We start from the raw sequence: 27,885 nt of genomic DNA, 5'->3' as shown, positions 1-27,885 counted from the left end.
ACACACTTCCATTTGCTTTTCTGTAAATTTAATAACATTAGATCCGGTATCATTTCAGTCCAATTCAGTTTTATTGCATCTCTATAAACATATCATTGTAAACCATCATAAAATGGGATTTGGCAAAAATAAATTAAAAAAATGTCACAATCGCAAATACTACAATTTATTTCTTATATTAAAGTTGTTTTTGTGGCTATAAATAATAATGACCTGAAGATAGGTCACTGTCGGGATATGACATTTAGCAGCCCTATTGATCAGCAGCTGATATGCAGTGAATGGAGCAGGAAGCAGACAGCTCTGTTCTATGTATAGTGGCTGGCCTGAGTCACTGCAGCTTAATTCCCATTCAAAAGAATGAGCTGATCTGCATGACCTGGTCTGGCCACTCCACAGAGAACAGTGCTGTCTGCTTCCTTCTACATTATGTGTGTATCATCTGCTGCGAACAGCTTATTGATGGGGAGTCCTGGGTGTCAGACCCCAACTGATGTGATGTTAGTGACATATCTTTATAATAGGTCATTAATATTTCTATCCTAAAAAACAAAAAAAAATCCTTCAAGTTCACATTTATGTACTTTCGTTTAAGGCCGCCTACCACCAGAACTTTCACCACGAGACTAATAGGATTGCTGTGTAGGGTAGTGTATTCATTTTGCAAAGACAACTTTGGTTTAGCTGAAAGCTCATGCGTACTCAAGGGTGTACCCATTTTTAAGGAAATCGGAAAACATGCTTGCAGCATCCCAACAAAGTACTGTACTTGACAGGGCATTGCACGTCTTCCACAGGGTCACAAATTCACCCTCTTCTCCACATGCCTGCCTGCTCCCTGTCTTCCACCAGATCAGGAGGAGTGGTAGCAAAGGTTGTGTCATATAACACGCCTGTCGATTGCACAATTGATGAATTGAAGCCTGAGGTTGTGGCTTCATATGGGAGTTCAAAGAGGCTTTTGCAGTGAAGTCTATGTTCACACAGAGGAAACCACGCTGCTAGCCACGACAGGATGCCGACAGTACCCCAGCATTGAGTCGCGGCATTCCGCTCCTGATTAGGTCCGAATGAATGGGCCTAAACAGGAGAGTGTCTCGAGCCGCGGACACCCCGGCTGACTCAGCTGCAGAATCCACGGCAAGATAGGTCCACCCCCTTGATTTTAATAAGCTATTTTGAATATTGGGTAAGGCCCCACGTTTTTGGCTGTTGTGAGAAAAAACACCGCATTTTACAGCACCAGCAAAGTGAATGAGATTTCATTTGATTTCATCCACACATTGCAGAAAAAAAGCTGTAGAAAAGCTACGCATTTTTTTTGAAAATCCTAGCATGTTCATTGTAGCTGCAGAGTCACAAACGGGGAAACAAACGCAGAAGAAAACACTGCAAAAACTCAACACTTCAGCTGCATTGTTTTCTTAGGTATTTTTAGCTTCATTTCGCTACGTGTAGGTTTAGCCAAAAAGGCTTGTAGGATCGTTTAAGCGTTTATAAGACTTATAAGACAACACAGCAGAAGACATGCAATGTCCTCTCCAGTACTGTGCTTGGTTTGGGTGATGGAATCATGTTGACAGGTGCTTTTCAGTCCATTGTTCAGATCTGTAATATGATCAGAACAACAGACTGAATAACAAATATGATGACTGATGCGGACAAAGCACATTCTGTCTGCATATGTCATTAGTCACTGTAACATTAAGAAAAGCAAGATGGCTACTTTATTTTTCTTTCTTGTGTGATTACTTTTCATATGGAAGATCAAATCACATCTGCAGGACTTGTTCTTCCATTTGAAAAGTAAACAAACTAGATTTTTTTTTTTTAATTAGATTGTGAGCCCCTATCAGTATGTCTTTGTAGAATGGGAAGAAATCCACACAAGCACGGGGAGAACATACAAACTCCTTGCAGATGTTGTTCCTGGCAGGATTTGAACCCAGGACTCCAGCACTGCAAGGCTGTAGTGCTAACCACTGAGCACCGTGTTGTCCCTAGATGTCTTATTTTTTACATTACAATGAATGATGATTTACACAGACAAGACGTGCTCGGGCTGCATTCGTCATTATACTAGTTTTCATTCTACTGTTTGGATCAGAACAACAGGCGTAAAAGAAGCATGGTTTAAACTTAGCTTAAGTCTCATAGTGAAAATTCTGGTGTCATTAATATTTAATAGAAATAGTACACTGTAAACAGAACTGCGCTTGCCACATCCCTCTGATATAGCGTACCCTGCGTGAATTGGTGCAGAGGCTGCTGTAATCACAGGACTAATAGAAGGCAAGTGTCATCAGGCAGGGAGTAGGCGCTCCTACTATTCCATAGAATGACATTAATAGCGTGCAATACGTATTTCTATATAGGTGTTAGACACAGTGATCAGTAATTTTTCATTTTCACTAGTCACATTTTTTGGAGGGGTATAGAGAGGCAAATAATTGTTATTTCTAACTGATGCTTTTGGTTACAATTGAATCTGTATGTTGAGATATAATTTAATATTATATATATATATATATATATATATATATATATATATATATATATCTTTTAAACTGTTTTAGTAAAGTTCATTTGGGTTATCAGGGTCAATCCTGCATCTTCTGCTGGGGATCACCCTTATGGTAAGAACATTATAGTAAGAACCACAGTCACAAATCAATCTTCTTTATCTTCATAAAAATCCCATCTCACTTTACTACCTGCAAATAAATAAACGCACAAAATCATTACCATATTACGGCTACAAGAAACGTAGCTCCTTGCTAGAAGACGGCATGGCTTACAAAATACATAGTACAGTACAAGGCAAAAAAAATAGACTTGAGGTATAAAGGGAGAGCAAATAGGATGTTAGTCTCTTCATTACCTTAGAGCAATAGTTATACTGACATAAACCCCTTCACTACCCTAGACCAAAATGTATATTGACAATTTATTGCTTGAATGCTGTGTAATACTATTGGCTTGGATATTGTGTGGCCAATAAATCTCTGGCTACTATATGGTTAATTCTAAGAGCGATGTACATTATTATTATTATTATTGTTATTATTTTATTGTTATCACTATTGTGCCCTACGCTCATGGACAGCCTCAGAGAAAGGGGATAGAGACAATAGATCAGAGTATAAGCTGTGCAGATGGTGGTCTGGTGGCAGAAATGTTATTGAAAGTTGTAGGCCATTCTTAAGAGGCGAGTCTTCAGGGTTTTCTTGGAGCTTTTAATTTTTTGGAGACAGTCTTATGTGTTTTAGTGAGTTTCAGAGTATTAGGATGCACAGGAGAAGTCTTGGAGACGTTTGTGTGAAGAGCGGATAAGAGCATAGCGGAGGAGGAGGTCCTAAGAGGATCAGTGGTTACATGTGGGCAGGTAGCAGGAGATTAGGTCAGAGGTGTATGGAGGGGACAGGCAGTGGTCAGCTTTGTATGTCAGAATTAACATTTTTAACTCTATTTGCTGGCTGATGGGTAGTCAGTGAAGTGATTGGCAGAGGGGAGCAGCTGATGAAAAACGGGGAGAGGTGGATTAAGCAAGCGGCAGAGTTTAAGGTGGACTATAGGGGGGCTAGGGTGTTTGCTGAAAGGCCGCGTAGAAGGGTGTTATAGTGGTTTAGAGGGAGATTATGAGAGTGTGAACAAGCATTTTTTGTAAGTTCAGGGGTGAGGATGGAGTGGATTCAATTAATTTTCTTGAATTGGAGGCATTGAGGGTTTGGATGTATTGCTCGTAGGATAAGGGTGTATTCACACTGAGTATACGCTCAGCTCATTCTGAACGTAAAACACATTCAGAATGATCACGTACAAAACAGATCCCATTCATTTCCATGGGAGCCGGCATACGTGCGCTCCCCATTGAAATAAATGGGAAGCTTTTTTCCCCTATTGCTTTCAATGTGATACGCATGTATGCCGGCTTCCATAGAAATGAATGGGATCTGCTTTGTACGCGCTCTTTCTGAATGTGTTTTACATTCAGAATGAGCTGAGCGTATACTCAGTGTGAATGCACCCTAAGTCAGATTCATTAATATTAATGACTTATTAATAATTTTTTTGACTGGGCAATTTCCCTGTTCACTAGCTACAAAACCTTAAAGGTGACATTGCTAACACTACTGCATAAAGTTACGCATGGACTGCTGCCAGCCAACATGAAGAAAATTTGCATGTGAAATTTTTGCATGAGGGCTCACCAGTCTTTAGCTATATCCTGACTGCACTATGCATGGGGACACTCAAGTCATTAGATATATTTTTTTATTGCATCTAATTGTATTATATATCAATCAATAGATCAATAATCTATTTTACTGGAGCAATCACCTTGCAAATAATGTGACAGACTACTATGCTGTATCTACTAAGCCAAACCTGTCATATAAGAAGTTACTATTTCTTTACTGTTCATAAAAGAGGTGGTAAGGAACAGCAACAGAGTTTCTATTGTCAGACTGGAAAACCTGCTGAAGCTCAGTAGCTAAATAGTCATCAATATGGTGCTGACAAATATAGTGTATGGCCACACAACGCTGCCACATATGAACTCTACCATAGTGTGTCATAATACAGTCTATTAGCAGTAGCTACAGTCATGAGTAGGTTTGCATTTTTTTTTTGGTGACACTGTAGTAGTTGTTGGGAAATATCTACAAGAGCTAGTGGTCTCCCTTAGTACTAGTGACACTTCTATCCCTATCTCTCCATATTGCAGGAATCTTGCACTCCTGGACTGCAGTGGAGCTTAAGGAGCTGAATAAACTACAGGACACCAGGTACTTCACTCAATATAATATAGAATATTCTTAATAACTTTTTCGAGACTCAGTCACTTCCATCATGAAAGAATTCAAGTTAAGGGGTATACAATTTACTTTATCTGCCTAGGACACTAAAATGCCTTGCCCTGACCCTATATTGGGCCCTACTTTGCGGAGTTTTTGGAAACTAGCTTTCATTTATAAAAATAATAATAGTCACTAAACATTTGTGTGTGTACACATATATGCATAAATATATGTTATAGAAACTCAGTAAGACTGCTACTAAGAATAGACTGAAGCTGTGGGGAGAACAACACACGATCAATACAGAAAACTCTGAAAAACTTGTTAATAGAAACGTCTATAAAACCATATCGGATATTTACCGCATTCTGCATTGTACAGGAGGGTTAAAATGTTTATACGGGTCATCTTGTGGGAGTATCTTCAAACAGATCCAGCAAAAGAACTGCTTACACCCGCTACAGGCCATTTTGTTACAGCCATCAATTTTCTGTATAATAATAAAAACATAATAAAATATATTAGTTATTGTGTGCGGAATCTGAACATAGCCTTGACCCCTCCTAATCCTACCTCCACCTGCATAGTAACCTCGGAAGCATGCAGAAAACATCCACCCTATACTACAACACTTTCTCATTCCCTGATGCCTACTATACAGTTTTTGTATACAGTATGTGCCATGTGTGATGACTGAGTCTTCCCAAATATATGTCATTGATGAAAAGACGAGTTGGATAGGAGTTAGATTTCAATATATCTAATACTGCTCCCCTCGGAGATAAGAGCCATCAGTGTGCAGTATGGAGGCATTGTGATAGTCTTTGTAGTCCTCTATAGGGGCTGCAATCTTACAATGTGATCTCAGTATCTCTTGTCAGATTCTCTCCTGATGTCTGATATTTTACCTCAATGGGAGCTTTACAGCTGGGACAGGGCTTGGAGTTGCCCTTTACCCATTCATGACTCTTCATTTCGTCAATAACCTTCTTCAGCTGTACATATCTCTTTAGTAGTTCTCTCTTTCCTTTCTCATCAGCAGCTAGATACTCCTTAGTCAATTCAATGAGTTTTTCTAGGAGAAATCAGAATATATCTTTAATAAGTCTGTATTGGGTCAAAAAAAGACAAATATAGCTGTTATTATGATTAAATAACAAATAGGAAATATAGACCGGAAAACCATGGCCAAATGAAGTGCACGGAGGGCAATCTTTATAGCCAAATATTATGACTCAAAATCATGTACAAAGTTAAGCCATGCTGTGCTAACCGGTTGCCGCCAGTGTACCGGTTGTGCTTCTACGGCCCCCCATTCAATGAATAGGAGCTGTTGAAGCAAGACCGCAAAATCAGACAGGAATAGGACATGTACCATATTTTGTGACCTGGACTGTCAGCCCACAGATGTGACCATGTCATTCATGGGTATGTGTATGGTTCAATAGAAATGAATGGGTCAATGTGCTATTCGGGAAAAACTCAGATAGCACACTGACCAGGGGCGGAACTATTGGGGTAGCAGTGGTAGCAGCTAACATAGGGCCCGGGACATTAGGGGCCCGGCAACAGGTGCTACCGTTGCGTTGTTTTGGGGTTTTTTTAATAGGCCATTACCAGCTGGAGTTACTCCAGATGGTAACGGACCCTATTTATTTATCGATCTCGGCCGCACAAACACTATTATTATACTTGGGGGGGGGTCTTTTCACGTCACTTGTGTGAAGTCCTTGACGTCACATGACTGGGGCCTGCGTTCCGGGTCATGTGACATCCTGGACATCATTAAAGATGGCCGACACAACCAAGGAGTGCAGCGGAGCTAGGGACAGGTCAGGAACAGTGTTTTTTAAGTTGTTACCCCCCCCCCCCCCTCGGATCTCGGATATTATACTCTGGGGTCTGAAAAGACCCCAGAGTATAATAATTGTTCATGGGTGTCCACAATGGGGCATAATACAGTGTGCAGGGGCCACTATGAGGCATAATAGTGTGTGCAGAAAAGTAGGAGGTGTCACTAACCAAAAGGTATATGTATAAAGGCATCAACTTTATTAAGAAATATTTATTTAAAATTCACTAGGTGAAACTACACAAAAATTAATTAAATGTACACCTGGTCACCTTAAGGCCATAGCCTCATGGGGCGACCTACAGAAAAAAAGCGCAGCTGGAAAAACCGTGGCGGCTATGCATCGCAGTTCTTCCTGCAGCGCTTTAGGCAGAAAGTTTGCAGAGGTTTTCTCTGCGGACTTTCTGTTTCAATTATACCTATGGGGAAACCACCGGCATTTCTGTAGGTATAATTGACATGCTGCGATTTCCAAAAACGCACCAGTTTTGGAAATCTCAGTGTGTCCGCACCACGGTTTTTACCGTACAGTGGGCATGGGATTCGCTAGAATCCCATCTACTTTGCCATTTCTGTAAAACACTGTGATTTTTCCCCTCGGCATTTACGTCCCGTGGGGCCTCGGCCTACAGATTTTCTGTCACCAGATCCAAGCATATTAACCCACCCCTACATTACTATTACAATAGTATTTGTAGGATTTTTTGGTATTTGTTACACATTGCAGCACAGCAATAATTTATAATATTGTAACTAACAACATAACATTACAAGGAAAATACATTCATATATACATACTGTCACGGGATGGTTAGAGTCTATACTATAGGCAATGTGTAATATATATTTCATGTGGAATGTATTCTCTAACCTGTTATATACATCAATGTGTAGTTGGCTGATTAGGGTCTAGTGTGTTAGCACATTGTATGCAAATACCTCTAACTAGTGAGGACCAGTGAGGACAATGGGTGGAGATAATCTGATCAGTGTCTCCAAGAAGATGTTGGATGGTGCATTGTCCATAGTAGACAGGGAGTCTGCTCTCCTTGGTATAGGTGAGGGGAGAAGGATCTGTGACTCAGTCCTTCCCACCCACAGATATAGGTGTAACAGTCTTAGTATATAGTTGTAGCTAGCAGTTAGTATGTGTTAGCCGGCCTGTGCACAGCTCTGCAGAGAGCCAGGATGTAGTTACAGGACCAAGGAGCCAAAGCTATCATTGGATTGTGACTTCTGTGGACTTATTGTTATTACGGTTGATGTGACCGCCGCCGGCTACTAACTTTGTGGATTACAATAAATTGCTGTTGTCTCCCGACCTCTTGCGTCCGTGTTGATTCAAAAGACCATCCGGAGGAAGACGTATACCTCAGCTCCGCGACACATACATATTCAAATACATACATATATACAATGTATATAATTTTTAGTAAAAAAGAATGGAGCAAATAAAATGTTTCAGAACTTACTTTGTGTGCTTGAGAGTACAGAGACAAGAGACACTGAACGTACCTGCATTTACTGTGCAAGGAGAGAGTCCATGGAAGGCCTTTTTGCAATAGATACAAAATGCGTAGTGGCAAGCTGAGCAAATGGCCATTGTACCCTCTGGCTCCTGCATGACTGGAGTCCGACAGCATGGACGTGGGCAGTAAACAACATCAGCCATTAAATCCAAGCTTGACTGTAAGAGGAGACGATCATAGCGGCCGTAAAGCTGCTCCTCTACCAGATCCCTTACCTGCATGTAAACATGGACATTGACCATTTACTATCTGCATGTAAATCAGAGAGCTGTTTTTTTAATATTTAGCATTATCTTTTTTAACAATATTTTTGATTTTGTAAAGTAACAAACAACAACTACTAAGACCTGACTATAATACATATATAAAGTACACATAAATCTGGTAAATAAAAGGATGATCATATGGAGTCTACCACCACCAAAAGTGCTTCTAAGGGCTCGTTCACATCTGCGCCCAGGAGTCAGTTCTGCAGGTTTCCATTTCCTGCACAAAACAGAGCAGGAGACAGAAAGCTGCAGGACTCTTTCATTTGAATGGGTTTGAAAGGTGTCCGGCCATGAGCACCGGTGAGTGTTTTATGCTCTACGCAGCGAAACCGTTTTTTTTAAACGGACACAGAGTCGGACATGCAGTACTCTGTGTCCATTTTTAAAAAATGGTTTCGCCGCGGAGAGCATAAAACACGGCCGGACTCGGCATGACAGGTTTCCGTCTTCTGCATGCAGAAGATGGAAACCTGAAAACGGAGATTGAACACTGGTGTGAACCCAGCGTAAACCATGTATATGTAGTTGTAGGGTACAGTCTATTGGCCGCATGTTATAGAGCTGCAAGTCCTATGGAATAAATAGACTATAGCACCCTTCAACTTTAGGTGTCTTCTGCTGGAACAGGATTGTGTTAGAGCCTGGGCCCACTAGAGGATACTTTGGTGGGCCAGTCCAGTACTGACAGTTTATGGGAAAAGATACAGTATAACTTGTCATTTAATAATTTATATCTCTGTTTCTATTTTGAGAAGTCAAGGAGGCGGTCCTATCAGCAACTGACAACCTTCCCTCCATTACAGTGCCTACAGAGATAGCTGTCACTATCACGTACAGGACCTCTTTGACTTCTGAACATAGAAAGAATGAAACCAAATATCAACCTCCTCAGCTCCTCCTGCTATATAACATTCCGCCTGCAGAGTAGACAGCGTTTCCCATGCTACAGTTTTCCTTTAACCCCTTCCCGACATGCGCCGTAATAGTACGGCGCGTGTCGGGTCTGTAACTATGGCAACCGCCCGGGAGCCGGGCGGCCGTCATAGCCGCCGGGTGTCTACTGCTTTAAGCAGTAGACAACCGGCTCTAATGCCTCCGATCGGTCCCCGGACCGATCGGAGGCATGAAACCCCTCCGGCGCTGCTGTCAAAGGCGCCAGAGGCGCCGCCATTTTGGCAGGGATCGCTGGCTCCTGGAGCATGCTCCAGGGCCGACCCCCCGTTGCCATGACAGCCGGGAGCCTTGTTAAAGGCTCCCAGCCGGTCTGCAAATTCTCTCTTTTGCAGGCTGGTGTATACAGCCTGCAAAAGAGATGATGATTTTTTGCAATGCATTGCAATGCATTAGCATTGTAATGCATTGCATTAGTGATCAGACCCCCTGGGGTTCAACACCCCCTAGGGGGTCTAATAAATGCAAAAAAAAAAAAAAAAAAGTAAAAAAAAATATAAAAAAATATAAAAAGTATTAAAAGTTCAAATCACCCCCCTTTCCCTAGAACAAATATAAAAGTAGTTAAAAACTGTGAAACACATACATGTTAGGTATCCCCGCGTCCGAAATCGCCCGCTCTACAAATCTATAAAAATATTTTTCCTGTTCGGTAAACGCCGTAGCAGGAAAAATAGTCAAAAGTGCCAAACCGCCGTTTTTTCACTGTTTTAATTCTGATAAAAATTTGAATAAAAAGTGATCAAAGCAATAACATTTCCCGAAAATGGTAGAACTAAAAAGTACACCCGGCCCCGCAAAAAAAGACGCCCTATGCATCCCCGTACACCTATGTATAAAAAAGTTACGGCCGTTGGAATATGGCGACTTTTAGAAAAAAAATTTTTAACACTGTTTTGGAATTTTTTTTAGGGGTCAAAATGTAAATAAAACCATATAAATTTGGTATCCCTGGAACCGTACCGAAACACAGAATACAGGGGACATGTCATTTTGGCTGCACAGTGAACACCGTAAAACCAAAGCCCGTAAGAAATTCGCAGAAATGCATTTTTTCTTCAAATCCACCCCATCCTGAATTTTTTTCCTGCTTCCCAGTACATTATATAGAATAATTAATGGTGGCATCATGAAGAAAAAATTGTCCCGCAAAAATTAAGACCTCATATGACTCTGGGAGCGGAGAAATAAAAAAGTTATGGGGTTTAGAAGGAGGGGAGTCAAAAACGAAAAACGAAAATCAAAAAATGCCATCGGCGGGAAGGGGTTAAAGCATTAGAGAGAAATTAGAAAGTAGACTTATCATTCAGCATAACAGAATCAGTAACATATGAAGAACTGCAATAAGCTATAACATACCTGAGCAGGCGTTGCCACAGACTTGCACTCTGGTTCAGGGCAGTTCATTGCATGGACTTGTCCTTCTTTAATCTGGATTTCAAAGTAGTCTTTCATACAGATGTTACAGTACACATGCTGGCAGTTCTTGAAGAGGGTGCACTCACTGCCCAGCTTCTCCATAAAACAGATGTTGCAGACAAATTGTTTGCTGTCAAAGACCTTCTTCTCTTGCATTTCAATGCAGTCCAGGATGTTTCTGACCAGGGCAGGCACTGACTGTACCTCCTGTTTGGCCCGTTTATCCAATAATCCCCTTTCCCCATCAGCAGGGTTCTGGAATCCATTATTAGACAAGTCAATTTCATATGGAGATGTTATATTTAAGAAGTCAAGTGTCTCCTCCTTTAGAAACTGAACCCATGGAAACAAGACCACATATCCCCTGTTCTCCTCCCAGAGGTCATCTAAATGCTGGCACAACAGACTAAGCTGAAATGATAAAAGTAAAAATTCACATTAAAAAAATAAACAGCACTAGTCCACGTATACTGTTAAAGTAGTAATGCTTGTGTTATATACAATTTTATGTTAAGGCTCACCCTGATTAGTTACCATAGTGGGTACAATGCTGCTTGTTATATAGTGGACCAACTAAGGCTAGATCCACACTTATGCTGGGCTCTTAGTCATTTGGATCCACCGGGGCATCCTAACGACTAAGAGCCCATCCACTAGAACAGAAGTTACTACTGTTATGGCGCCCCCATTCCCCCCACACACAGACACACATATTTGTAGGAGACCTGAGATCCTAAACACCAAAGAAACCATATCCATAAATAAAAACATTTTCTTTAAGGAATGCTGTCAATATATTGAATAAAAAGTAACCTGTGCCGATGACAGCCACGTGCAGCTTAGTGTGAAGTTTGGGGGTGTAGTGGAGGGGTATCCTGGAGGAAGTTCAAAGTTCAATACAATTGGTGGAAGAAAAGACACAGTGTTCTCAAAGTTGTCTGCAAAGGAGTTTGTTGCACTGTTACCTTAGAAAGAAATACAAAATAAAATTGCATTTAAATTAGACTATATTCAACAGAATCATATTTCTGTCATGTTCCTAAAGGTAGTATATATGATTTATAGAACACATGGATGTGTACTATATGTGAATATACACTCTCCTTTATACAGCAAACACACACATTTACTTTTGTATTTAAAATGATATTTTTTTTCAATGGCATGTCAACACCTCCCACAACATGGAAAATGACACCAGTGGGTGTCTGATTGTTGAGTTATAGCTCTAGGCTTGGGCACCAGGGACATACCTACTCTTAGAGGAGTTGTCCAGGCAAAATGGACAAAGCTTTTAACAGTTAAATCAGCTGATGCAGTGAAATTTTTTTTTTTTTTTTTGCATATTCACCTGTCCCTGTTGCTCCGGTGAAATGTAAAGGACCAACGGACCGGATTTGAACGTAAATCCGGTAATGAGGAACTGCGCTCTTCTCAATGATTGGAAAATGCGGTTTTATTACTCAACGAACTCACACACAACGCGTTTCGGGCGTCAAACCACGCCCTTCCTCAGGTGCAATAGTTACTTTACCGCTGGGAAGATGGTATCCATTACTACACTTTGCCTCCCGTTGCTCTGGTGGATCTCTTCCAGAGTTGTGCTCAAGTCCCTGATTGGCCTTGGCGGTCAGCGCAACTCCAGAAGAGACCCGGAGCAGATGAACTGGGAGGCAAGGGAAGACACCAGAGCAAAGGGGACATGCAATTATGTATTAAAAAATACATTAAAAAATAAATAAAATTGCTGCCCCTGCTAATTTAAACATTAAAAGGGTTGTCCATTTTTGCCTGGACAACCCCTCTAAATTTAGCCTTCAGCTCTATGGAGCACTGCTTTTGCCACCCCATGCAGGGGGAGTTAATCCTCCCTTCTATGATACTATCACAGAGGTCCACTACCGTTACTAATCACACTCACCAGAAAACGGTAAACTAACTGGATACTAAACTACCCTAGTTTAGTATCCAGTTAGTTTACCGTTTTCTGGTGAGTGTCCCTTCTATGATATCACTAATCCTACTCAAGCAGCAAGAACAGTGCACCCAGGGCTATAGGCCCGTCCCCGGTGCACAAACCTCCTCATTCGTATAAGAGTTTAAAGTTATATTTCTTCAAATCTACAAAAATGACATCCGTAATAGAATAGCTACAACTATATATACACTGTACATAGACCTAAACAGAGGAAGCTATATACATATACATAAATAGATACAGTATATGCCCCCATTTTTAAACAAATACATCTGTCAATTTCTTAAATGTCTTACTTTTAATTGAGATTACAAAATCTGAAGGTAACTCCAGATACAAGTGAATTTCCCCTCCAGGAGCAGCATCTTCCCTCTTAAATTCTTCTACTGAGTAAATATTTGTAAGGGCCAAAAGTTCATCCTCTTGTGCCTCTTTGTCTTCTGTGGACATTGGATTTCTGTATCTGTCAAAAATTATAATTTATTTTTTTTTAAAAAGTACTGTACATTTATAACCAAAAATGGATGTGCTAACATTGATATCATAGTCTCATAATTTCAATATCACAGTCTTAAAATTGTATAAAATTAGTGTTCAATAGAGATGAGCGAGTAGTATTCGATCGAGTAGGTATTCGATCGAATACTACGGTATTCGAAATACTCGTACTCGATCGAGTACCACTTGTTATTCAGCCAATCAACGCTGGTTCTTCTCCTACTTTTAGAAGTCTTCTCCGTGCAGCTTCCCCGTGGTGTCTTCCGGCTCTGAATTCACTCTGCCAGGCATCGGGCCTGGGCAGAGCCGACTGCGCATGTCCGCTTGTACTGCGGACATGCGCATTAAGCAGATCTGCAAATCATTTTACAGTTCGTAAGCATTTAAAGGGAGTCAAACCACCTCCCCCAAGCATATTCAACTCCCCCCCACTACATTAGGCTGCATTCACACGGAGTAAACGCTGGCGTTTTTTGTGTGTTTTTTGCACATAGCGCCGCGTTTACGCCGCGTAGCGTCGCGTTAACGCCGCGTATACGCCGCGTTAACGCCGGGCAACGCCACCGCTAAATAGCGCGGCGTTAACGCTGCGTATACGCGGCGTTAACGCGACGCTACGCGGCGTAAACGCGGCGCTATGTGCAAAAAACACACAAAAAACGCCAGCGTTTACTCCGTGTGAATGCAGCCTTACAGTAATAAATAATACAAATAATTTGATCGAATGTTGCCTACCCCTGAAACGAGCATTTTCCCCCCATAGACTACAGTATAATAGGGTTCGATATTCAATTCGAGTAGTCGAATATTGGGGAGCTACTCCAAACGAATATCGAATCTCAAACTATTACTATTCGCTCATCTCTAGTGTTCAACTGTGCGAAGACACACCCTGATGACAAAGGCAATGGTAACATCCTATTGTTAATGTTGTCAAACATTTCCAGGAGGAATAACAGGGAAACTGTACAACAACAAATTGTAAGAAAAGTAATATAAAAATTATTTTATGTTGAATTCAAGCAGTAAAGGGGCTGCCCAAAATGGCCTATCTTTAGGAGTGTCCCAGACCTGGTCTCCCACCGATCAGCTGAAATCCACAGTGTATGGAATCATAGTGGACTATAGTGGTGCTATAGCAGCTCAGGTTCCATTCAGTTGAATGAGAAACAAGCTGCAATAGTGTGGTGCAGACAGTGATATTGTGCATAGCCATCTACTACTGATTCCATCCTTGTGGGGATATCAGCTGATTGGGGGAGATGCCTGGTGTGTTTTTTTAAAAACATACAATGTGCTGACACTTCAAAGTATATCTTTACATATAAGTACATTACGCATGTAAGGAAAAATAATATTTATGTGTAATGTTTATTAAGGGGTTTTCAAATAAAATATAATAGAAAAACAATATAAGTGAACAACAGGCGCAGAGGGCCTCGCCTACGTACAAAAGGCTAGGGGAGAACCTTGCCCAACATTTTGAGTCACAATGTGCTAGCAAATGGGCGAGGGAATAGGTATATAGAATTGTAAAAGCAACATCTAAAGATAAATGGGGAAACAGGGAAACACATGAGAGAAACATACAATGGGAACAGCAAACAGGAAGACACATATGGGAGAGGGGGGGGGGGGGTAAAACGACCAGTAACCTCATAAGAGGAAAAGAAAAAAGTAATAAGGTAACTCCAGATCAAGAGAAGAAAGAGGAGAACTCAGACAATTCCTGAAACACCACCCAAGGCCAAATTTAGAGGAATCAGTGAAATCCTGCACCACCAGGGCCTCCATTCTCCTTATTAAGAGAAGCTCCTGTAGGAATTCATCCAAGGAAGGTGCAATAGAGCTCCGCCAGTGCCTGGGAATGATGGTTCTGGTGAAAGAGTAATATTTAGCTCAGGAAATACTCTTATAGGCAACATTTGAGCCTGTTAGTATTTCTGCCTCCCATGTTGCAGATTTGAGAACAAGGTAAGATTTAGGTCCAGTTCACATCTGTGTTCGGGTTTCTGTTCAGGGAGTCCACTTGGGAACCCCCTGAACGGAAACCTATACGCATTAAAAAGAATTATAGTCTATGGGGTCTGCGGGTTTCCAAGGTAATTGCTTGTTAATGCATATAGGTCTCTGTTCGGGGTGTCCCCAAGTGGACTCCCCCAACGGAAACCTGAACGCAGATGTGAACCCCCCCCATTGTCAGCTGTTGGGATTCCCTCCCCTGGGGCTTTCCCCAGTACTTTCAGAGTATCAGAGTATACTCTATATACTCTGGTGTACATAATCCCTGCAGGCCCCACATCTATTCAGAGCTGTGCTGGTATGCTGGGATTTCCCTACAATTAACCAGAGAGAATTTGTGGACCCCAACATTTGTCTAACTTTGTTGCTGTTATTAAATAACATGAGTAACAATATCCTTGTGAATGGTACATATAGAGTTAACTATACACACTGCTGATATACACGTCAATCTCGGTACACAAGGGTGTGTCATGAGTATAAGCTATTTTGGAGCTATTCATAGGACAGGAATATGAAAGTTCTTAACACACCATTGCTATTGGTATAATGCAGTGAGCTCCTGATGACTACTGTACTAGGCAGACAGATTCATGTCAGTCTAGTACAGCAGCGTTTGGGCCATTCAGGAGCCCATTGCATCATATCTCAATATGAGTCAGTGATTTCCATGCATACGGCCGCGATCAGTCCGGGACATATGGCCCTCATGCAGATTGTGTTTGCAGTCATGTACAGGAGGGCTAAGCTGGAGGCTAAACCGTTGACAGCCAATACTATTATTCTGTATTCTTCCTGTTTCTACCCTCATTAAGACTTCAATAAATTTCTAGTATTGGAATAAGAAACAGTGAGTCCTTCTGATTTACCCCATAGGTCATAAGTGGTTAAGAATTACAATATATTATTTTTTTTACAGGTAATGACTTGGTTCTGTATCTAAGAGGTTTTTCACAGGGACTGACATCCAATCGCAATAGGGTAGTGGCTGCTTCATGGCCGCCAACTTACTAACGATTAGGCCATGCCAGAGGTTGCCTGGCAATGTATTGCAGTATATTATACTAGCGATTAAATCCCCTAGTGGTAGATTTAGAGTGACATAAATAGAATAAAAACAATGGCAAAATTGGTCTTTCTGTTCATCCCATCTCCCATAAAACCCACAAGGGTACCAATGAAAACATCAAGGTAAAAAACAAGCCCTCATAAAACTTTATCAATAGAAAAAAAAAACAAGCTAATGCTTATAGGATATAACTACATAAAAAAAAAAAAGTTAATAAAATTGCTCCATTGAAAAATACAAATGATCCTACAAAAATGCAAGCCCTCTTATAGCTACATCACTGGAAATATAACACGTTACGACTCTTAGAAGACAATAACAAAAATGTAAAAATTAGCATTAAGATATAAAAATCTCTGCCATTAAGAGTTAAGTCATAAAACACCTTAGGTTTATAAAAAAGGGAAAAAATATCTTCTGAGATATTGAATATAAAACAGTAGAAGTTGTATAAAAGCACAGGTACACTTATACCAAAGGTCACTCGGTGACACTGTATTTTTTTCTCTCTGAGGTTGCTAAGGAATAGTAATGGACTTGGAATGCGTCACCGGGGTTTTCCAGTCTTATGTAACTACACATGACTCACTGTACAATGAATACTTGGATAAACATCTGCTATACATCTATTAGAAGGCTAAGGTCACGGCCTCCGCCATTCTTCCATCATACACTATAATGGGGTTCGGCAGGTTTCTGCCATTGTTTATACTCAAAGTGATGGAGACAAAAGTTCTCCATGTAGGACTTCTCTCTCCACCAATTTTTGTTGGTTTCTGTGATGGAGCTTCTGACAGAGACTCCGGCGAGGATGTGAACCTAACCTTAGTCTTTAGGAACATCACTTTAGGAAAAAATGTGGACCAAAATGGTGGCAAATTATATTTTAATGTCCATAACATTGGTTAGACTGTGTAATATATGTGAATAGACTCTTACCATGCTGCACTTCCTCAGTATTAGGTCCTTCATACAGCCCCCAGGATCCATTCACACAGAGTAAAATGGCGAAAATTCCGCGCGGGATTGGGACCAGAATCGTTACGGTAAAAAGCCTCCCCATACAGTTATATGGGGAGGCTTTTTTACCATGCAGATTCCGCGTGAATTCCGCACCATTTTACTCCGTGTGAATGGAACCGAATACTTCTCACAGTTGAGAGTTTGTTACATGTGTATCAAGCCTAGATGAGCTAAACACAGCAGCATACATGTCCCTTTCCCTTCTCTGGTATTTTGTTACATTGTATCAGTTTTCATACATTAATAGAAAAGATCTTGAACATGGTGAGGAACTAAATACAAAGTAGATAAAAGGTTCTATAACTTAACATCAATGAATCAGCTTCATTTGAATGAAACCAGAGCCCCCCTTTATACAGCCCAGTCTTCAGCTACATACAGATCTATATTTATATCTACATAGAGATCTGATCTCACTTTAACCCTTCACACACTGTTCTGAAGCTTACCTGTATATGATCGAGGACGTAGACTCTGGATCTATACTTGGAAGAAGAAGCTTTACAGTAGGAAGCTTGTAACAGCAATCCACAAAATGAAGGACTGAGAGGATACACACCCAGCCCAATAAAAGCATGTGACCAAGTACTGTGTCAGACTTAAAGGGACAGTGCCATGTATTACTATAAACTGCAAATGATCTCACCTGAACATATGTCACTGGCTGCTTTACCTGTTTAGTCAGTCTTTTCAGGAAGAGACAGTATACAATGCAGACAGTTGACATGGAAGGACAAGATCTTCTGTCATACATAGAACAACTTTATCAGCGACGACATTTTCTGTTATTTTCTGTTATTTTCTGTTTTTCTCTAGCCCCCACTGTTCCTAGTGCTGTCAGTATTAGAGCCTGCTCATCCAAGTCTCTACTGTCAGGTGGGCAGTGTCAGGCAGGAGCAGACAAGGGGGTGTTATTCGGAGGTGGACAAGAGATTCCCCCTTGCCTGAGACCAGCCACTTCACAATAAAGAGTAGACACCAATATAATGTCAGAACACTGTGTAGCACCACAAGGATACTTACTTATTTCTGCATCCATAATAATCATTGCAATGTTCATTTGGGGTCTCATTAGACAGTATTTTCAGACAGAACCAGCACAAGTACCACCGACATTTGGAGCAGCTCATTTTATTACAGCCACCATTGCTCTGTAAAAGGAAAAAAAATATTTATATATATATATATATATATATATATATATATATATATATATATATATAATCCATCCACAAGTCAGACTTCCAATTACCGTATTTTTCGGACTATAAGACGCACTTTTTTCCCCAAAATTTTTGGGGAAAAGAAGGGTGCGTCTTATAGTCTGAAGGTGGCGCCTGGCATCCGCTGTAATAGAGAGGCGGAAGCCGGCAAGTGATAGACGCCGGGGCCTGAGACATCGCTGCGCTCCTCTGCCCTGCATGAAGCCAGCAGCGGCAGGGGCTCCTCCGTCCCCCCACTGCTGGCTTCATGAAGGGCAGAGGATCGTAGCGATGTCTCAGGCCCCGGCGTCTATTCCTCCCCGGCATCCTCCTCTCTAGTACAGCGGATGCCGGGTCAGTATCCGTGGCCCCTTCTCCCCCGGGGCCGGTCCCCACCGGCCCCGTACCTGTAAAGTTGCAGGCCGGCTCCTGCGCGGCGATATCGCAGGAGCCGACCTGTTCGGGTGACAGCCGGGAGCCTACTGAGGCTCCCGGGCCTGTCACTGCTGTATTAGTATTGCGGCTGGTCTCTATGACCAGCCGCCGTAATACTAATATACAGAATGTCCCATAGACGGCAATACAGTTGTATTGCCGTCTATGGGACTTGCGATCAAGTGACCGCAGGTTCAAGCCCCCGGGGGGGAATAAAATAGTAAAAAAAAAAAAAAAAAGCTTTAAAAATATGAAATAAATAAAAGTTCTAAATCACCTCCTGTTTTTTTTTCAATACAAGGTGATCTAAGCAATAGATATCCCCAAAATGGTATAACTAAAAAGTACAGCTGGCCCCGCAAAAAAAAACGCTCTATGCATCCCCGTACAGCTGCAGGGTCACCTGTCAATGTGGCCTTGCAGCTGTTGCAAAACTACAACTCCCATATATTAAATATTTTACCAGTTTTTGCTTCAAAAATTTTTTTCCCTATTTTCCTCCTCTAAAACCTAGGTGCGTCTTATAGTCCGAAAAATACGGTACTTTCAGAATGTAGAGGCTTCCGTACAACTATTTAGTACCACATTGAAATTTCTGTAACTGGAAATCTCTGAAAAAGCCATTCAAATCAGTCAGCCGAGTATGCATGTGCACGCCACCATTGGGTTCTGGAAAAATAGCCGTTAACTGAAGGAGCATTTGGAAACTTTGAAGTATGATCACATTCTTATTTGCCATAGGGATCCATGGTAGAAAATACACCATTGGCTGCAGTATTCATACCTAAGACTCTTGTTATGTATGGCCAATCTTGCGGATATGGAGGCAGTCTGTCTGTTACCAAATATCTATTAGTGAGGGAAAGAAGAAGCAGGCATGTTGGATTTCAACAAGCCCTCTCCTTTGAGCCCTATCTGACAGCTGCTTATCTGCCTTTTGCTATTTATATAAACATGCACCCTCACCTGAGCTGAGTGTGCATACTCCGGGCCACTTCACATGGAGGTATCTGGCTGATTTTGAATGTGTAAACTACGGTAGTTAAAAAAAAAAAAAAAAAAAAAAACAGCTTTAAAAATATATAATAGCTCCAGCACTCATTTTCCCCCTCCTTTATCTGAAAGCAGGAAGCTAGGTCACATGGTGTAGACACAGGAATAGCTAGAAACACAGGCTCATTCCCATGCACTTAGCCCCTCCTCCCTCCCCCTGAGGGCAGGCAGACACATCACTTGACTTTTGAGCAGATAAGTCAAGGGCTGTGTCAACAATGAATTGAATAAAGTAAGATAGTGGACAAACAAAGCAGTTTTGCTGAAGCAGTGTATTTAGGAAAAGTCTTACATCCACATTAAGAAGCAGTATAGATAGGATCCTTGTGATGGGACAACCACTTTAAGTTTTAGGGTGCATTCACATGGAGTAACGTGCCGCTTGACCTGGCACGTATACGCCGTGTGAGATTTCAATGGGAGCCTTGATCGTATACGCCGCGTTATTTTGCGGCTGTGATTTTGCGGCCCAAAATAACACGGCGTATACGAGACTAAATCCCATTGAAATCAATGGGAGCGTATACGGCGCTCAAAATCTCACACGGCATATACGTGCCAGGTCACGCAGCACGTTACTCCGTATGAATGCACCCTTAGCCTACAGAAGAGAACTTGATGGATTTGTTATTACTTCATGGCCCATTGAATTGAGCTGAAAATTGTGTAACAGATCCAATTGAGAGATCAGGAGGTAAAATAACAACAGAATATAATATATGTGATTTATATTATTCCCAAAGATATTCTTATATCGTGATAAGGATTAGAAAAACACAAAAACATCTGCATCACTATTAGGATAAAATGGGGTTAAATCATCACATACGTCACCTCATATGACCCCCAGCTGCCAAGAAAATAAAACAACTGCAGAATGGCCTTAACTTTTTTAGTATGTATTCTGTAGGCGAGCCATGGGGGAAATCCTGTAGAAGTGTGAGGAGGTTCTAAGATGGAGCTTATGCTTCTAAAGTGCAAGGATGGGACATTATATTGGAATCCAGTATTTTTTATGGAAAGGCAGAAGTGTTCTGGCACCGGGAGGTCCATTCTTTGCTCTCTAATCGTATGTCTGTGTGAGTTCATCCTCATCCTAAGTGACTGTCCTGTCTCACCTACATACAGGCCCTCAGGACACTTAGTACACAATATCAAATACACTACATTAGGTGTGCTGCAGGTGAAGTTACCTGGGATCTTGTAGTGTCGATCAGAGTTCGGGATCTTTATTTTGTCTGATCGACACTACAAGATCCCAGGTAACTTCACTGGGATAACCACTAGACACCACGTCACTGATCAAAGAAGCCATAAACCCAGAGAACTTTCCTGCGAACTGATATATATGTGTTTTTTTTAAAACTGTTTATGTTCTGTTTTCCATCTATTTTGCATCTAACACTCCATTTCTCTGTATATATATGCCTACCTTCAGACATTGTGTTATACCATCCTGATGAAGCTCGAAATATGTCATCAAAAAACTTTTTGAGTTAGCCATTAAAAAAGGTATCAACTACTGAGGACTTCTCTCAGAAAATTTCTTTCATTTCATATCCACTGGCTAACACGGTACAAGGATATATATTTTTTCTATTACAATATATGACACTTTTCTAAAACATTTCATTTGACCAATTTAAAATACCAAGTTTCAGTCCCTAATCCTTTTAAAAAAATTTTTTTTTTATCTTTTGGGCATTTTTGAATTTTCTGGTAGTATTTTCTTAACAAATTTTGGCTCCTTTCTGTGCAATACTGCACCACTTTATTCTTTCCCATGCTTCTGTATTGAGAGTATACACTCACCGGCCACTTTATTAGGTACACCTGTCCAACTGCTCGTTAACACTTAATTTCTAATCAGCCAATCACATGGCGGCAACTCAGTGCATTTAGGCATGTAGACATGGTCAAGACAATCTCCTGCAGTTCAAACCGAGCATCAGTATGGGGAAGAAAGGTGATTTGAGTGCCTTTGAACGTGGCATGGTTGTTGGTGCCAGAAGGGCTGGTCTGAGTATTTCAGAAACTGCTGATCTACTGGGATTTTCACGCACAACCATCTCTAGGGTTTACAGAGAATGGTCCGAAAAAGAAAAAACATCCAGTGAGCGGCAGTTCTGTGGGCGGAAATGCGTTGTTGATGACAGAGGTCAGAGGAGAATGGCCAGACTGGTTTGAGCTGATAGAAAGGCAACAGTGACTCAAATAGCCACCCATTACAACCAAGGTAGCCAGAAGAGCATCTCTGAACGCACAGTACGTCGAACTTTGAGGCAGATGGGCTACAGCAGCAGAAGACCACACCGGGTGCCACTCCTTTCAGCTAAGAACAGGAAACTGAGGCTACAATTTGCACAAGCTCATCGAAATTGGACAATTGAAGATTGGAAAAACGTTGCCTGGTCTGATGAGTCTCGATTTCTGCTGCGACGTTCGGATGGTAGGATCAGAATTTGGCGTCAACAACATGAAAGCATGGATCCATCCTGCCTTGTATCAACGGTTCAGGCTGGTGGTGGTGGTGTCATGGTGTGGGGAATATTTTCTTGGCACTCTTTGGGCCCCTTGGTACCAATTGAGCATCGTTGCAACGCCAAAGCCTACCTGAGTATTGTTGCTGACCATGTCCATCCCTTTATGACCACAATGTACCCAACATCTGATGGCTACTTTCAGCAGGATAATGCACCATGTCATAAAGCTGGAATCATCTCAGACTGGTTTCTTGAACATGACAATGAGTTCACTGTACTCCAATGGCCTCCACAGTCACCAGATCTCAATCCAATAGAGCATCTTTGGGATGTGGTGGAACGGGAGATTCGCATCATGGATGTGCAGCCGACAAATCTGCGGCAACTGTGTGATGCCATCATGTCAATATGGACCAAAATCTCTGAGGAATGCTTCCAGCACCTTGTTGAATCTATGCCACGAAGAATTGAGGCAGTTCTGAAGGCAAAAGGGGGTCCAACCCGTTACTAGCATGGTGTACCTAATAAAGTGGCCGGTGAGTGTATAGTGTACAGGCTTGTTTAAAATGAAGAGTAAGGTCCCTTGCAGGTGACTGTTGGGTCACCATTGACCGTGATAGAACGGCAAGGCTGGCGAATGGGCAGCATGTGGATGTCATCTGTGTGCCACCCGTGCACTGGCCATGCTCATATGGCCCTATTCATTCAAAACCCGACAGAAATCAGACCTGTTCTGAGTTTTGCGGGCCAGACTGTCGGCACATGCACAGACCCATATAATATATGAATAATGAAATAAATAGGTCAGTGTGCTATCTGGGAAAGAAACTTAAGGGACCTAAGTGGAGGCAGGGTCAATTCTAACTGTTATATCTCAGACATTATAATATATAGAAACTTGCTTTTGGTGTCATATGAAAGAAGAGATTCTTTAAGGTTGAAAAAACTGTCAGAATTAAAGGGATATTCCCATGTAAATAATTATTTTTAAATTTGCAGATAATTAAAAGTTAAACATTTTTGCAAATATAAGTAATTAAACATTTTCCATAGTTTTAAAGATTTACTCTAAATATCTTGTGATCACAGTCTGTTATCTTCACCGGTTGCCAGTGGATACGACCATGAATGCAGGAACTTTCTAAGGCCAGAAAATCAGCTATGATGTCCTTATTGTGGCCGGGATATCTTCTGATACATGTAGTGTCCCTACATGATAACCCGGCTACAATAAGAAAATCATAGCTGGTTCCTGACAAGTCCCAGACCATAGAAAGTTTCTGTATTACGCTAGGTTCACACTAGCGTTCACCTGTCCGTTCTGAGCTTTCCGTCTTCTGCATGCCAGAAACCGGATTTTTTTTATCCGGACACAGAGTACTGCATGTCCGACTCTGTGTCTGGATTATAAAACCCGGTTTCGCGGCGGAGAGCCTAAAACGCTCACGGCCGGACATCTCTCTCACCCATTCAAATGAATGGGTGAGAGAGACTCCTGCAGGTTTCCGTCTCCTGCCTCTGTTTTAGGCAGGAAACGGAAACCTGCACAACGGAGTTCACAACGCAGATGTGAACGAGCCCTTAGTGGTTGTAAACCCTTGGCAACCGATCAAGACAACAGACTGTCACCACTAAGAAAGTCAGAGAAAATCTTTAAAACTTAGCAGAATTTTTAATTACTTATATATGCAAAAATGTTTAACTTTTAATTATCTACAAATATAGATATGATTTTGTACATGGGAATACCCCTTTAACATACTTATATGCTTTTTTGTCTACGTTTTATAATACCTGAGATGTAACTATTTGAAGTGACCTTCACCTTCCCTACCTTACACACAAGCCCCTATATAATAGACAGGGAGAATCAGGAAATAGATCTAAATGCAGAAGCAAAGGAAAGAACAAAGTGCAGGATTTCACAGAAAGGAGACTAAATTTGTTAGTAAATTACATTACAAAATTTATTAATGACACAAATGTGGCCAGAAAATTGATAGCTGTCGGAAAGTTTTGTTATGCTTTAAGATCTCAGGGTTTTTTTTTTTTTTTTAGGGAGTAAGGACATCCATACGCTGACATCTCAGACAGACCTAATACTTCTCACACGTGAGAGTTTGTCACATGTGTATTAAGCCTAGGTGATGTGAGCTACTAGCATACATGTCCCTGCCCTGCTTGTTTGTTATATTTTATCAGCTTAGAGCCCATTCATGTTTTCTTACACTGAAAGAAAGAAAAGATCTTGAAAATATGAGGAACTAAATACAAAGTATATAAAAGGTTCCATAACTTATCATCATTAACCAGAGCCCCCTCTATATAGTCCAGTCTTCAGATACTTACTGTTCTCTGTTTATGTCCTCATAGATATCTGATCTCACTGTGAAGTGCATCGGTGTATGAACCATGACATAGACTCTGGAACTGCACTTGGAGGAAGAGGCTTTATACTTATGGATACAGAGCAATCCACACCCAGTACCCTAAAAAATTACGTAAAATTGCGTAAATTACGTGTGGCTTATTTTGGGCCTGAAAAAAAAAGCTTCCTAATTTAGGAAGCTTTTTTTGGACCTTGCCGCACTTTTTGGAGCTTTTTTTTTGTAAAAACAGCTTCAAAAAAAGCCAGCCTGTTTTCCCCTCCCGTAAAGTGAATGGGCCAAAAAAAAAGCCTCACTGTTTCGGTCGCTTTTTTTTCCCCCCATTCACTTCTATTGCTTTCTTCTGGCGGAAAACGCCTGAAGAAAGATCATGTCACTTGTTTTTTTTCTGCTAGCATAAAAAAAAAAGCTAGCAGTCTACATAGACCACTATTGTAAAGGGGCTTATTTTGATGCGAAATCCGCTGTCAAAATCAGCCTCTTTGCCCCATGTGAACTAGCCAAGAGAACTGTCTCAGGCTTAAAGTGACAGTGCTATGTATTACTATATGTTACATCATATGGGCAAATGTCACTGGATGCTTTACCTGTTACTCAGACATTTCACAAAAAAGTCAACTCAAAACACACAAGTGGCAGAATTTTCTGATCAGAAATTCATGCTTTGTTTTCAGTACTTGGCGCCTTCTATGTTATGGCTTCCTGTATGTTAAAAGCTCTATCTATAATTTTAGAAAATGAACAAAATGATATTTAAAACCTCATAACAAGGTGTTGTGCGGAAGGTAGCTCGGTAGCAGATCCAACCAGTCAGAGACAGGGACACAATGTGTGGTGCAAACAGGTTTATTTAGAAATACAACAAAATAAATAAACCTTCACTTCAGGTACAGAATAAACAAAATAAAATACAGCCTTAATTTAGGCAAAAACGTCAAACAAAACCCTGCTTGTCCAAGCTCTAACTAAACAGTAAAAAGCTAACTATACATGTAGCTTATCAACCACACAAACAAAAAAAAAAAAGGATATTATGGTCTCACCAGACTCTCAGTATTGCATGACAGACCCAGGCGCCTTCTTTTGCTCCGGTCAGGATCTGCCATGAAGTGCAGGCTCTGCAGCCTTTTATGTCCCAGTAATGAGCTCAGGACCTATACCTGGACTGAGGCCTATTCAAGACCCACACTGGACCACACATATGTCACAAACCTGGGAGAGATATAACATGACTCCAGCACTCTGCCCGTCACCTTCTCACAGTGTACACTTTATGCAGTCTAGGACACTAGCAAACAATTTCATATATATATAATTTCATAGAAAGGCGCAAATGGTACTATTCACACAGCAGAAATGAAAAAGGAACTTGAGACTAACCTCTGCCTAAAATTCCTCTTTATTTTCCACCTGTCCGGCTTTCCACAATAGCTTTCACACGCTGACAGTGTCAGACTGAAGGGCCTAGGGACTTGTTCTGCTAGGTTATTAGCTTCCTGCTAATAACCTACACCACGCTTCTTCAATGAAATCTTGTATACGTGATGACTATCCAGGAACCAGTGCTGCGCTTTAAGCTAGGTTCACACTAGTGTTCGAGTTTCCACTCAGTGGGTCACAAAAAACAGAAACTCGTCTATGGACGAGTACTGTCTGGAGGAGGAGGGCGTTCCTCACCGTTCAGCGTCATGGCTGGGCGGTAAGGAACGCCTCCTCTGACAGTATAGTGCTAAAGACAGACTGTTAAGGAGTAGAGATGAGCGAGTACTGTTCGGATCAGTCGATCCGAACAGCACGCTCGCATAGAAATGAATGGACGTAGCCGGCACGCGGGGGGTTAAGCAGCCAGCCGCCGTCAGAGCGGAAGTACCAGGTGCATCCATTCATTTCTATGGAGCGTGCTTTTCGGATCGGCTGATCCGAACAGTATTCGCTCATCTCTATTAAGGAGGGGTATTCCCAGTCAGACTGTCAGGAACATCCTTCTGTCAGTGAAGAGCTATCGGTAACTGCACCGATATCTGTTCTCCCGAGGCACATAAGGGGAAAGCCGACTGTGCGCTGAATTCACGTGTGCCCGAGGACATGAAATGTGCCTTTAATGTGCCTGTGCAGGTGTCGCAACAGACGTGCACTCTGGTTCAGGGCAGTTCATTACATGGACTTGTCCCTCTTTAATGTGGATTTCAAGGTAGTCTTTGAGACAGATGTTACAGTACACATGCTGGCAGTTCTTGAAGAGGGTGCACTCACTGCCCAGCTTCTCCATAAAACAGATGTTGCAGACAAATTGTTTGCTGTCAAAGACCTTCTTCTCTTGCATTTCAATGCAGTCCAGGATGTTTCTGACCAGGGCAGGCACTGACTGTACCTCCTGTTTGGCCCGTTTATCCAATAATCCCCTTTCCCCATCAGCAGGGTTCTGGAATCCATTATTAGACAAGTCAATTTCATATGGAGATTTTATATTCAAGAAGTCAAGTGTCTCCTCCTTTAGAAATTGAACCCATGGAAACAAGACCACATATCCCCTGTTCTCCTCCCAGAGGTCATCTAAATGCTGGCACAACAGACTGAGCTGAAATTATAAAAGTAAAAATTCACATTAAAAAATAAACCGCACTAGTCCACGTATACTGTTAAAGTAATAAGGGAGCATTCACACTACCGTCGGTGTCCGACATGTAGTGTCCGCTCCTAGTGTCCGCTCAAAATCTGTCACGGACACTAGGAGCGGACACTAGCTGTGTCCGTGACACCTGTCATTCACTTGAATGGGCATCGGGTGCGTTCTTTTGCACTCCGTGCCCATCCTTTCCTGTCCGCAAGTGAAGCTGTCTGACTTCTCAAGCGGACAGAAAAACCCTGCATGCAGGGTTCCTCTGTCTGCTTGAGAAGTCAGACAGCTTCACT

The 27,885-nt window shown here is 41.5% G+C and overlaps 2 protein-coding genes across 2 annotated transcripts in view; both read right to left on the bottom strand.

Annotated features, from left to right (window-relative positions):
- Positions 1-52: 52 nt before the first annotated feature.
- LOC142203882 (E3 ubiquitin-protein ligase RNF14-like) lies at positions 53-18,000 on the bottom strand. The gene is made up of 8 exons (XM_075274978.1): positions 17,862-18,000; positions 13,097-13,263; positions 11,636-11,787; positions 10,763-11,233; positions 8,170-8,398; positions 5,711-5,877; positions 5,165-5,292; positions 53-2,714 (listed from the first exon to the last, which is right to left on the bottom strand). Exons 1-8 carry the CDS (start codon positions 17,987-17,989, stop codon positions 2,711-2,713), a joined length of 1,446 nt encoding a protein of 481 aa, XP_075131079.1. The 5' UTR covers positions 17,990-18,000; the 3' UTR covers positions 53-2,710.
- A 9,070-nt stretch (positions 18,001-27,070) lies between these two features.
- Positions 27,071-27,885, bottom strand: part of LOC142203086 (E3 ubiquitin-protein ligase RNF14-like) — a 3,782-nt gene continuing 2,967 nt past the window's right edge. Inside the window, exon 3 of the mRNA XM_075273546.1 lies at positions 27,071-27,550. Within this exon, the coding sequence (XP_075129647.1) occupies positions 27,071-27,550 (480 nt within the window). The remainder of the gene's footprint in view (positions 27,551-27,885) is intronic.

Source organism: Leptodactylus fuscus, chromosome 5, assembly GCF_031893055.1.
Source record: "Leptodactylus fuscus isolate aLepFus1 chromosome 5, aLepFus1.hap2, whole genome shotgun sequence".
NCBI classification, from domain to species: Eukaryota; Metazoa; Chordata; class Amphibia; order Anura; family Leptodactylidae; genus Leptodactylus; species Leptodactylus fuscus.
This window is presented reverse-complemented; position numbering and strand designations above follow the sequence as displayed.

What these genes read in the sequence shown, in the direction of transcription:
- LOC142203882 (XM_075274978.1), bottom strand. Translation starts at nt 17,989, where the DNA reads ATGCTTTTATTGGGCTGGGTGTGTATCCTCTCAGTCCTTCATTTTGTG. An exon ending in TTTTGTAATCTCAATTAAAA is followed by an intron (nt 11,788 to 13,096) that starts GTAAGACATTTA and finishes TTTCTTTCTAAG; the next exon opens with GTAACAGTGCAACAAACTCC. An exon ending in GCTGTAAAGCTCCCATTGAG is followed by an intron (nt 5,293 to 5,710) that starts GTAAAATATCAG and finishes ATTATTATACAG; the next exon opens with AAAATTGATGGCTGTAACAA.